Source organism: Heteronotia binoei, chromosome 18 (genome assembly GCF_032191835.1).
Source record: "Heteronotia binoei isolate CCM8104 ecotype False Entrance Well chromosome 18, APGP_CSIRO_Hbin_v1, whole genome shotgun sequence".
NCBI lineage: Eukaryota > Metazoa > Chordata > Lepidosauria > Squamata > Gekkonidae > Heteronotia > Heteronotia binoei.
The window spans coordinates 16,757,921-16,771,024 of record NC_083240.1 but is presented as its reverse complement, the minus strand read 5'-3'; the positions used below and the strand labels follow the sequence as shown (position 1 = coordinate 16,771,024).

The 13,104-nt window shown below is 45.9% G+C and overlaps 1 protein-coding gene across 1 annotated transcript in view; it reads right to left on the bottom strand.

The window, feature by feature from the left end:
- Positions 1–13,104, bottom strand: part of VPS13D (vacuolar protein sorting 13 homolog D) — a 158,350-nt gene that overhangs the window by 49,396 nt on the left and 95,850 nt on the right. The window contains exons 58-65 of the mRNA XM_060259106.1: positions 10,727–10,906; positions 9,268–9,384; positions 7,508–7,657; positions 6,215–6,364; positions 4,463–4,559; positions 2,392–2,537; positions 2,101–2,235; positions 1,206–1,373 (exon numbers count right to left, since the gene is read on the bottom strand). Of these exons, the coding sequence (XP_060115089.1) occupies positions 1,206–1,373; positions 2,101–2,235; positions 2,392–2,537; positions 4,463–4,559; positions 6,215–6,364; positions 7,508–7,657; positions 9,268–9,384; positions 10,727–10,906 (1,143 nt within the window). The remainder of the gene's footprint in view (positions 1–1,205; positions 1,374–2,100; positions 2,236–2,391; positions 2,538–4,462; positions 4,560–6,214; positions 6,365–7,507; positions 7,658–9,267; positions 9,385–10,726; positions 10,907–13,104) is intronic.

Below are 13,104 nucleotides of genomic sequence, written 5' to 3'. Positions count from 1 at the left end.
AGTCTTTGCACTGTATATATTAATATTCGGTTTGCATGCAGTTAAGTTTATCCGCCTTTTTTCCTTTTGTGTGGTCTCTGGTAATCTGTACCTCCTGTGGTCTCCTAGAGAGGTCCCCCCCCCCCCACTTTCACTGTTTAAGCCTTCCATTTGCAAACAGCTATTTTGACTGCACCAGCTGATGTCTGCTTAAAATCCATGATACACAATAGGGCACTGCAGTGTTCCTGAGAACCAGTTAAAAACAACATCAGTACCATCCACAGCACCTGAGTGCCACATCACCATTACTTCCAACTCACTCTACACAGTTCTGTTTACATTCTCTATCGATACAGTCATCTATGAGCTATTAACAACAAAAACAGGGTCTCTCAGGATAAAACATTGACAAATCAGCAGGAAGAGGCTAAGAGGTTTCTAAAGGCTGCACCGTAGCAGCACACTCCCCCAACAGATCTTAGACTTCCACAAATTCAAAGGCCTCTGCTCAGAATGTTATTCACAAAAAACAAACAATTGATCATGAAAAGGTCGACTATTTGCCTTTAATACAGGCCACACTCAAGACCTTCATTCACACTGTAAACCGGTAAGTTATAAAGCCACACAACTCAAGCATAGTGCAGAATCCAAACTGTAGTTTGAGCTTCCAAGCTCACAACAAGAAAGCCGCAGTCTAGAGTCACAGAGTCAGTCTAGAGTCAGTTCCCAGACCTGGAATTCAGCAGAACAATGCGAGTAATCGTAGTTTGTTCGTACAGACATCACGCCTAAAGTTGGCTCGTGACATGGTTTTAAAACCACTGGATCCAGTTCAATGGCCAATCCTGAAGCCTCAGTTTTGTCTGTTTGAACAGTACACTAAACCATAGTTAAAACTTGCTGGCTGCTGCTTGGTGTGAACCTAAACCACAGGCTAAGAAGCACAGACATTAAAGAGAACAAGCTGTGTGGATAGTATCAAAATTGCAAGGAACATCTAAAATGATGTTGGGGCCAGTTCAGAATTTTCCAATTTTAGTTACTTGCCCCAGCAGGGATACATCTTCCCTTCTTAGATATTCCCTAGTCTTCTGAAGCATTAGAGTTCACCAAAACAGCCAAAGAATAAATAAGAAAAGTAACTGTGCTGAAGCGCTTCTTTATCAAACAGTCTTGGCTCCCTGTAACTTAGATGTAAGTAATGAAACTGTCACTGTTACCTTTGCAGCAGAGTTTGACACTCCATGTGTGACATTCCTTATAAGGCCACCAACGTTTCCATACTTTATCAGCCCAGTGACTCCTTCCGAAACGTCATTCAGGAGACCCATTGGGTTGCCGAGGAAATCCACAGAGCCTAGGATTCTTGCTGCTTGGCTGAGCAGTTCCTGTAAAAGGCCACCAGGATGTCATTCACAATCGGTTCCCCATGGTCGGCACATTTGGTACCATTGCCCTTTCATAACCATGTTTTTGGCTGTTTCATGCATAAAAAAAGATGAATTGCCAAACTTGAAAAGGACCAAAAAGGCCACTGAGTCTAATCTTCTGCTGCAAGTTAGGACTCTACTCAATAGCTCACCCAGCAGCCAACTTACAGAAAGTTGAGTGTTCCAGACAATAGCCAGCCAAGGCATAGATGAGAATCTCTCACCACTATCACCACCAAACCACTTGATGTGTGTTCTGCTGGCATTACCTCTGGTTTAGATGCATTTTAAAAAGCGGCTGGATACATTTATGGAAGACAGGGCTGTTAGCAGAGGTAGCTGAATAGGAGCCCCTCCGGGTTCAAGGGCAGAATGCCTCTGAAAAGGAGAGGCAGTCAGTGGGACTACAGGACTACTGTTTGCAGACTCTGCTCTGTAGTATCTGATGGGCCACTGCTGAAAAAGGACACTTTACCAGGTGAATAATTGGCCTGTTCCAGCGTAGTGATTTTGGGGGGGGGAACATAGCTTATGTCCCCCCCCCCCCGACAATCCCCAATGCACACCCGGGGCTTTCCCAATGTCCAACAGAGCAAGGTGCAACCTTCCTTGGGGGCCTGGAGGCACTGGGGATTATAGAGCATTCCCCTGGTTCCTTGGTGGCCTCTAACCCAATGCCACTCACTTCTTGAAAGTGCTTCAAAACGTCATTAACGATGAACTCTTTCGTCTCGTAAGGATGGACCCTGGTGAAGGGATCCAGGTTGATCACAGCATCTTCAAATCGAATCAGGGGAAAACCAAGGGTGCTCTTCAGTGCCTACACAAATGAAGAAACAGGGTTATTGCTTTATGCTTGTTGTTCTAGAGAAAGCAAGCAAGAAAGAATGAGGGAGAAGAGTGGAGTGGGGTGGGTCTCAAAAAAATTTGTTACATATTGCATGCAGTGCATCATTCTCAAAGTAAGAGATGATACCTTGAGGTCCAGGGGTAGCTTGCTGGAAGTGAAGACGCTCAGCTTTATCTGTGGCACACTAATTTTGAGGTTTTCAAAATAATATCGCTTCTGGGCTCCTTGATCCACTGGCTTTTCATGAAGATTCTCATCATAACTTTCAACCTCTGCAGTCAACAGCAAACACAAAGGCATTAACATGCGCTGACAGGTATCTATTTCACTACTGCAAATGTTGAAAAAGGAAGCGGCAAGCCTACAAATACCTAGCAAAGGCAAAGGGATTGCAGATGGAACGCGTGCATGTTAAAACTCAGCATGCTTGCAGCATGTCAAAACCCTGCTGTTGTATCACTGTTTTCTCCTGATGAATCACCATTTCTCTCCATTATATCCACACTCTGTATCATGCTTAATACATTACACCCATTCAGATTTTTTGGGGGGGTAATCCTAGTCAGGGGTGGAATTCTAGCAGGAGCTCCTTTGCATATTAGGTCACACACCCCTGATGTAGCCAATCCTCCAAGACCTTACAAGGCTCTTTTTTGTAAGCTCTTGGAGGATTGGCCACATCAGGAGGGTGTGGCCTAATATACAAAGGAGCTCCTGCTAGAATTCCACCCCTGAGCCTAGTCCTAGTCCATTGCTTATTAGATATCTCCTCATATTGAGGAGGTAGTGGGAAGTGCCATCAAGACACAGCTGACTGAAGGCAACCCAGCAGGATTTTTAAAGCGAGAGACAAACAGAGGTGGTTTGGCATTGCCTGCCTCTGCATTAGCGATCCTGGAGTGTTTGGTGGTCTCCCATCAAAGTACCAATCAGGGCTGAACCTGGTTTGTTTCTGAGATCTGATGAGATTGGGATGGCCCAGGCCAGGGCTGTATTGACCCACACCAGGGGTAGCCAAACTTGCTTAATGTAACAACCACATAGAATAAACATCAGAGGTAGAGGAAGGAAGGAAGGAAGGAAGGAAGGAAGGAAGGAAGGAAGGAAGGAAGGAAGGAAGGAAGGAAGGAAGGAAGGAAGGAAGGAAGGAAGGAAGGAAGGAAGGAAGGAAGGAAGGAAGGAAGGAAGGAAGGAAGGAACTTTAAATGAATCTTCCGAGCTGCCACCTGGCTTGGTGAAGTGATCCAAAGAGACAATGACTTCTCCAAGCCAGCTGACAGGGTGGTGGGGCTTTGAGAGCCACACAGTGTATGTAAAAGAGCCATATGTGGGGGCAATACTCCCTCTAAACTGTGGAGTCTTGTATTCAAAAATTCTACTTTGTGAGCTACTGCCATTAAAGTTGTGAGCTCCTGCATAAATGAGTTTGTTCTGGGGGCACTTTTCCTGAGCCAAGACAAAAATATGCGAGCCAGAGGCTAAAAAACTGTGAGCTAGCTCGCATTAACTCAGCTTGGGGGGAACACTGGTCCCGAGCCACAGTTTGGCCACCCTCTGACCTACACCGTGCTTATTAGGTGTCTCTTCGTATAGCCTGCTATTGATTTATACTGTGTAGTCCACCTTGAGTCTCAGTGATAAAGATGGACTAAAAATGCAGTAAATAAAGTTTGAGTGGTAAGCTGCAGTACTGCAGTCCAAGCTCTGCTCATGACCTGAGTTCGATCCCAGTGGAAGCTGGGTTCAGGTAGCTGGCTCAAGGTTGACTCAGCCTTCCATCTTTCCGAGGTTGGTAAAATGAGTACCCAGCTTGCTGGGGGGGGTGGGGGAAGTGTAGATGACTGGGGAAGGCAATGGCAAACCACCCCGTAAAAAGTCTGCCATGAAAACATTGCGATGTGGCATCACCCCAGAGTCAGAAATGATGGTGCTTGCACAGGGGACTACCTTTATCTTTAAAAGACAAACGCTTGGGCCTCCAGCTTCTTCCACACTTAGAAGACAGATTCAGATCTGAGCTCTGTGGAAGCTTTGTTTTGTGCAGAAGTACTTTGTATGAGGAGAGACTTGGAATGGCTAAGAGGTGCTGCTGAACTATCAAAACTCTTTCTCCTGAGACTGTGTGTCCTATTGGTGAGACACTTGCAAGCGTTTTACTGTTCCCTTTGTGCAGGCGGCATTGGTCTACCTACAGTACCTGATTCTGTCTGATCGTAGCCAAAGAAACTCAGAAGCTTCAGAAGCAGTTTCTCCTCAATTTGGACTGTAAACCTGCGAGCCGTGATCATCAGGTGCTGCAGAGAAACACATAAAGAGATATTGTCTGGTTGCGCTATTGACATATATCGTAACAGAAGATTGCACAAGGAGTACGCAATCAAAACGCGTCCACCCAAGATGTCCACGACGCAAGGAGAAAGCCAGCATCTATAATTTTAAGATTTGCAATCATGAACTTCAGATCTCCAGGGCTTCTGTTGATGCAAGGTCTGGTTTCAGACTGAAAACAAGGGAAGTGGAAGGGCCCAAGTCTTTGACCAAATCCACACTGCACAGGGCTGACAAATGTTTTAAAAGCATTTGTGGTTTTGCTGAGATAACAGAAGGTTGGATCCTACCCATCCACAAGCGGAGGGAAATGGAGGAACCAGATTTCCTCTCTTCTTCTTATGCTACCAGCCCCTTCCCCCCCGCCCCCCAAATAAAAACACACCCTCTGCTGAGCTCTGGGAGGACATTAGAATGGTAACATTCATTGCAGTAACCGAAATGAAGCATAGCTAATATCTGCAAACTAAGGCTACCGTCTTGCCTAAGGGCATTATATTTGACTTGATAGAACATCTGAAAATATTTAACTGCAGGTTTAATATTCATTCAAATGCAAGAAAGATGCACAAAGAAGTGCATCTCTTCTGCCCAGTTTCGTACTGAGTTAAATGCTACTACATCCCATACGATGTTGATTGAGAGCCAGTTTGGTGTAGCGGTTAAGAGCATGGACTCTTATCTGAGAGAACCGGGTTTGATTCCCCACTCCTCCACCAGCACCTGATATGACCCTGGGTCAGAGATAACTCTCTCAGAGCTGTTCGGCTTGAGAGCAGTTCTTGGAGAAGAAAGAGAAGAAGATGGATTTATATCTCGCTCTATACTCTGAATCTCAGAGTGGTCACAATCTCCTCTACCTTCCCCCCCCCCCATACAACAGACACCCTGTGAGGTAGGTGGGGCTGAGAGAGCATTTTACAGCAGCTGCCCTTTCAAGGGCAACTTCTGTGAAAGCTATGGCTGACCCAAGGCTATTCCAGCAGGTGCAAGTGGACCTCTCAGCTCCATCGAAGTGTCTTGTTGTGGGGAGGGGAAGGAAAGGGGGATCAGAAGCCGCTCTGAAACGCCTTTGATACTGAAGGACAGGGTATAAATCCAGTCTCTTCTTCAGTTCACTCGCAGAGACGCTCACTTTGAATGCAGAGATGAGGTAGATGATCACCACTAGAGACGGAGTCTTTTTGGCAGTGGCACCTTGACACTGGAACTCCCTTCCCATAGCAGCTTGCCTCCCTCCTATCCTATAGAGTTTTACACAACAGGAAGAAAACTTCTCTGTCTACCCAGGCTCTCAGCTGCTGTGATTTCTCACCCCCCCCCCAAACCTTTCTGTGTTATACTGCTTTGATTATCAATTTGCTCTTGCCTAGACTAACTGCTGGTTCCACTGATTCCTTTCTGCCTTTTGGGCGTCACATTTCATACATGACTTTTCTGCTGCCTTTCATATACTGCTTTGACGTTTTTATTCCGTTTTACAATCTTTGCAATTTGGCAACTTCTTAAATCTGAAGCCGTGTAAAAGCCATCTAGCAAAAGTGTATTTGGGGATGTTCATTTATTCAGTAAAACAAACAAAAGCATCAGTGGCCAAAATGACATTCGGTGGCTGGATTACCTTGTATATATCAGTTAAAGGGCTCTTACTGGGAAATTTCATGGCATTCAATTGCAAGGCGGGGCCCGTCTCGGCAGCTTCGTTTTCATTGGTTTTGGGGGTCAGAAAGAGCATGAAAGGCTGAGTGGTCCCGATGAGCTGGTTGTCCACCTAAACGTGGAGAAGGAGAGCAGACAGGCATTAATGTGCTTCCAAGCTTTCTGAGACGGTGGGCACCTTTCTGAATTCTGACCCAGTGTGGTGGGCGCAGACACAAAATGGCTGCCAGAAAACAGCTGCTAGAGAAGATGGAGCCAGTCACAAAATGGCAGCTGCTGCCCAAGCAGTGTTTTTAAACATCTGCAAAGCCAATCAAATCTCCTATGGCCAATCAGGAACCTTGCTCGGCAAAAGCCCCAGCTACTTCCTAAAAATGCTTGGCGGGCACCAGGAAAGGTGCCCATACACACCACTGCTGAGGACCCCTACTGCAGAGCCAGCTGGTGAACACAAGAGCCCCAATCCAAACAGCAGAGCTTTAGCAGAGGGAATGACCATCAGGAAGGAGAAGAAGGAAATTGCGTTGGGCGTGTGTGTAGGTGCATTCACGGGCAAAGACATCAAGGAGATTTGTGGCATCTTGGATCCTAACAAAGGTACTGTGGCATCATCTACCTGTAGGCTCATGACAGCAATGAGAAATTGCTTCCACGACAAACACCAAAGGAACACCAGGAGAAAACTCCTCATTGCTCTCTGCCTCAAGGGAGCAGTCTTCTTACCATAACGGGTGGCCAAACTTGCTTAATGTAAGAGCCACATAGAATAAATATCAGATATTTGAGAGCCACAAGATATGAATTTCAGATGTCTGAGAGCTTCAAGATATGAACATCAGATGTTTGAGAGCCGCAAGACAGAAAGGCAGGCAAATAAATGGGGGAGAGAGAGGTGGAAAGAAAGCAACTTTAAATGCATTCTCCAAGCCACTAACTGGCTTGGCTTGCAAAGTGATTTAAAGAGAGAAACACCTTCTCCAAGCAGGCCATTAGGGCAGTGGGGGCTTCAAGAGGCACACAATATATGTCAGAGTCACATGTGGCTCCTGAGCCACAGTTTGGCCACCCCTGTACCATAAGTATTTCCCAACAGTTAAATGGTGGACTGTAGGACCCAACAGGTAATCCCAGCCACTTGCTGGAGCAGACTCTTGAATCCGTTCCAAAGCCACACAGTTCAAAATTCCATTTGTTTACTCTGGGGCCGGCTTTATTTGAAAAGCGTTCTTGCCAGAGAACCCGCCCCTTCCCTTACCTGCACATCCTGTATGCTCAGCTCAAGCACTTGACTGGAGGACAGCTGCATGAAATGGACATTAATGCCAGTGAAGCTGGCAAAGACCAGCTCTTCTGGGACTTTATTAACTAAGGATAAACCAATGCCCCCTTCCAGTTTCAACTGAACCTGTGGACAGAATAGAAAATGGTTCAAAATCAGAGTGTTTCTGTGTTAGAACCCCAGTTGAGGTCTTTGGGTGCAGGGGTTTGTTCTGTTTCTCTGGGTTTTTCTTATTTCTCTGCAAGATCTGGAGTTCTAAACTAAAATGTTTTTTTTTTTTTTAAAAATGCAGAAGGATTTGTGGTGTGAACCATGTTCATAGCACTTGATGGTCTGGGAGAGATGCACTCATCTGCATGCGGCTCTCTTGTGTGATGCACAGTCAGGCTGGGTGGTCTTCTTGCCCCACTTCTCACTGTTTTGATTTCGGCAGGCTAACACGGCTGCCCCTTTGGTATTCTGCAACGCCACACTCTTGAAAACCCAGCTGTACAGCCCAGACTAAACCTCCAAGGGAAGTTTAGAATACTAAGAGGCCAAATGTTTTATAGAGACAAAAAGTACATGAGTTTATTACAAAAAAACCCATAAAAAAAAACCTTGTAGGGACCCAAATGAAGCCTCATAAAACCACCTAAGTGACAAATGCACATGAAAGATACATATATGACCTGATGTGTTTGAGCCTGCAGAGGCCTTCAAATATAACAAAGTCCCAGTTACACTTATCATTCAATAAAGAATTAAAATAGGAACCAAAATGGAGCGCTCCAATCTGGAAATGAATGTCACAATTCTTGGAAGGCCACAAATGTCTCTGGCCTTATGTAAGCAGCAATTACATATACAGCAAATAATAATATTGCAAATATGCACCTTCCATTTTAGCTCCTAAGAGTAAAACCCCCTTATCGGGGCCAGTGTGACCTCAGTATGCATCAGCCCAGACTATAGCCTGATCTCAGCAGAGCTTGAAAGCTAAGTGGGGCTGGTACCTAGATGGAAGCCACCAAGAAAGCCTGGGCCTGTTATGTTAAGGAAAGCAACTCACCTGTTTGCCTCTTGCCCTGAAAACCTCGTGGGGTGGATCTTTATAGGGCTGCCGTGAGTCCACTGTGACTCATTGGCATGCTTTACCTTTCGGGGCCAAATTTACTGCAAATCATACCTCCAGACTGAGTGTCTAAGATGTCGAAACAACAGATAAGGAACCCGGCAGTACATATGTCAACCTGCTACTCAGCACTGTTTCCTGGATCAAAATCACCTTCCCAAAGCAGCTATTAGCAGTTCAGTTGTAATAACTTCAGGGCTTTTTTTTGTAGCCAGAACTCCTTTGCATATTAGGCCACACACCCCTGATATAGCCAATCCTCCTGGAGCTCACAGTAGGCCCTGTAAGAAGAGCCCTGTAAGCTCTTTAAAGGATTGGCTACATCAGGTGTGCACGACCTAATATGCAAAGGCGTCCCTGCTACAAAAAAAAGCCCTGAATAACTTGCTTCCTTTTCCCCTAACTGCAGCTTTGATAGAGCAGGTTCTGAATGGAGTGATGGCAACTAGGTAGACTACTAAGCTCTCCTTCCCCACCATCCCTAACCGAGCTAAACTGCTGTATGGTGTGATTGCTAACTCCTGAGCTGAGCCTCACATTTGAACTTGGTACCGGATGGAGAGAAAGTGGCATGTTGCTTTCCAAAGCGATGGGAAAAGGGAACAGCGGTGGCTTAACTCACTTCCAGTTCTTGCTCTGCGTCTGGGTTCTTCAACTTCCACAGATCCTGCTCCAGCGTGAGCAGCTCCTCTCCTTCGTATGAGAAACGATCGTTTCTGCGTTGGTTGAAGTCTGTTATCTAATACAGAAGGCATTGTTAGGATGGCTGTCTTCCCGAGACTCAACGGGACTCATAATTCTCAGTATATATTGATTGCGTCACAACATGTGAACCTGGAAAGATCGTATGACCTTGCCTGATCTCTAAGAGTGTTCAGATACCCTCCTTGGCTATGGGTAGGCTGTTTTATTGATGACAACTGGATGCTTTCTCTGTGTTTTCGTTGGAAGCCACCATTTCTTTCTGAAGGTGCAGCAGGAACATCCTTAAACACAGATCCAAGCGGGCAGCCATGTTGGTCTGAAGCAGTAGAACAAAGTAGGAGTCAAGTAGCACCTTTAAGACCAACTAAGTTTTATTATGAATAAAACTGTTGGCTTTAAGGTGCTACTTGACTCCTACTTTGTTCTACCCTTAAACACAAGATGTTTTCTACAAAAAAGTCCAGCAGGAACTCATATGCATATTAGGCCACACTCCCCGATGTTGCCATTGTTTCACACAAGGCTTTTTTTGCGGGAAAATGCCCAGCAGGAACTCATTTGTGTATTAGGCCACACCCCCTGATGCCAAGCCAGCCGGAACTGCGTTCCTGTTCAAAAAAGTCCTGCTTATACATAACGACAATCTCTCAGGACAGAATATCAGTTAGGTAGCATTTCATAGATACCCAGGTTTCTAGTGTGATGATTGTGACATACAAACTGCAATCTGTGCAATAGGTTCTGGTTAGTCTGTGGACACAAATAACAAACGGTGGTTTATGCACAAGCTTCAATTTGCCAGCTTCTTCTTGCTTCTTCCCTCCCCCACCTGGCAAGCAGTGTTCCCTCTGAGCTGAGTTAGTGTGAGTCAGCTCACAGATGTTTAGCCTTCAGCTCACATATTCTTGTCTTAGCTCAGGAAAAATGGCCCCAGAGCACAATAATTACAACTTTAATGCCAGTAGCTCACAGCTTTAATACCAGTAGCTCGCAAAGTAGCATTTTATGCTCACAGGACTCTGCAGCTTAGAGGGAACACTGCTGGCAAGGTATCTTTACCATATTGTCCTCCACCTGTGACCAGGTAACACAAAGTAGTGATGCTACTAAAACTGAGTTTGTAAATTCCAATATCACACTACAATTAATCCAAACCGCGGTTTAAAAATAAGGTAAAAGCTCTGGATTCAAATTCTGGGTGCGTGCCATCTAACAACCTCTGATTTTTTAAAAAAAAAACTGTCTTGCTTTCACGTGTCAAAAGGAGTTTGCTTGAAGCACTGTGCAACTATGATTTATCGTGACATCTAAACACAGCCTTGTTTGTTTCGTTGGTGAGTCAAGAGCTTGTGAGTTACACAGAGAATGCCCATCACCTGTAAAACTCGAGTCGGCCCATCCGGAATGACTCTGGCTACAAGGATGCCGGAGCCCGGCCTCATCTTCTGATTGATGAACTGCTGCTCTGGAGGAACCAGGCTTAACGTTTCCAGAGAAGCGTCTGGACCTAGGACGACTTCCGCCCCGTCGCGGAGCCCAGATCTGCCCCCTTTTGTCTAGGAGGAAAAGGAAATCATTCACAAAGGAGGTCGAAAAGGGAAGCATGCCTAGCAGCTCATAGGGGAGGGACTCAATGGCAGAGCATTTGAGTTGAGTGCAGGAGGTCCCGGGTTTCACCTCCAGCATCTCCTGTGAAAAAGATTTTTAAAGTGATGTGAAAGACCTCCGCTTGAGCCACTGCCAGGCAAGAGCAGACGACACTGACCTCGATAGATCGACAGAATGACTCATATTGTCCTTAACTCTGAAATCTCCTGCTACTTCATTTGTATGTAGGGAGTACATACATGTTTTTAATGTGTTTTTACGTACCTTGGACTTTATGTTTTTGCTTTTGCTATAATTTGTCCATGTTCCCTTTCATGTGTCCTTTGGCTCCACACAATAAATATTACAGAAGAGTAAGCACGCATCAGGCAGCAAGTCAGTTTCCCATGGAACCATGCTGAAATCATTTTAGATCAAGAACTTGCACGTCTTCAGGCCCATGTGTTGGAGAACTGCCTGTTTCTATAGGAATCTGTCCAGAACTGCATCAGAAGCCCTGCTGTGTGGGACACCCCCCCCCACCTTCTAAACCAAGGTGGATGTCAAACAGAGAGAATACCCTCCCCCACAGGCACAATGAAGAAGATACTGGATTTATATCCCATCCTGTTCTCTGAATCTCAGAGTCAGAGCGGTCACAATCTCCTCTACCTTCCCTCCCACTACAGCCACCCTGTGAGGTGGGTGGGGCTGAGAAACAAATCCTGCGAGAGCGATGGCTGACCAAAGGCCATTCCAGCAGAGAGCTATGGCTGACCAAAGGCCATTCCAGCAGCTGCAAGTGGAGGAGTGGGGAATCAAATCAATGGTTTGTTTGATCCCAGTCTATTAGCCTTCATGTACCAGGGGAAGTCTGGTTGTTAAGGCAGGAGTTGTGTTTCATGCTGTGGCCACTGATTCTCTCTACCCACGTGTTAGCATCCCGCCTGCGTATCACATGCCCGCGGCTGTGTTTTATTCGCTGCTTGGATTGTTTCAGTGTGCTTTGCTGCTATTTTTCACCGGCTCCTCTGGATCTGTTATCCATTTGCCTCTTTTGCTTGAGCTTTATTTATCAGTGTTTTCGATTGCTTTATTGATCCCTAATCATTCTGGCTTTGTGTTTTAATCTGGTACACTGTTTTGAGTGCTCCTAAGAGAAGGGCACCCTATAAATATCACAAACAGATGACAAGCGAGCTGCTTTGAGAACATCTCTTTGCCTTGTCTGGTCCCATGGGAAACTGACTTACTGCCTGACGTGTGCTTACTCTCCTGTAATATTAATTGTGTGGAGCCAAAGGACACGTGAAAGGGAACATGGACAAATTATAGCAAAAGCAATAGCATAAAGTCAAAGGTACATAAAAACACATTAAAAACATGTAAACATCCTACGTACAAATGAAGCAGCAGATTTCCAGGTAATTGTGGCCCTTGTCCATCGATTCTCACCTGATCAGCTGGTGGAAACAGGGGCCAAATGGGGTACAGGGAATCATCCGGGGGGGGGGGGGGTTTAAAAAGAAAAATAAGGCCTCATCTACTTACAGAAAGTTTTGAGTTCCTGGCAATTCCTAGAGCTACCTTTGTCACTTCCAGGTCTAGGAATTACCAGGAACTCTATGGTCAGAACTTCCTGTAAACAGAGGCAGCCTTATTTTCCTTTTTAATTTTTCTGCCAGGACACTGTCCCCCGGAACAACCCTCCTGCCAATCCATAGTACAGCAGGAAGCAGAGACTGAGCACAGTGACTTGCCTAAGGCTACCTAGTGAGTCGGTGGCAGAAGCGAGATGTGAGCTGGGGATCTCTTGGATCGCAGCCTTAAAAGACTGAACAACAGTGCAGCAGGCGCAAGCGAGAAGGCAGGGACAATGGGGAGATTCCAAGTAGCATGACAAATGTGGCCAGGAGTCACCTGGAGTGGCCGAGAATGCATCACAAGCAATGGGGAGGTCTGCAGGAGGCTTTTCTGCTGTATTCTAGCCAGCTGGCAAAAGACAGGCGCCTCAGGCCACCGTGCTTGCCAGCCCACATCACCAAGGGGCCGGTGCAGGAAATTGTGGGCTCTGCACAGAGATTATGTCGAGTTCTATTTAAACCATGCTGCCTGGTGGTTTTGGCAGCACTGTTTCTGTGGATCCCCCCCCTCACCCTCCCCCCTT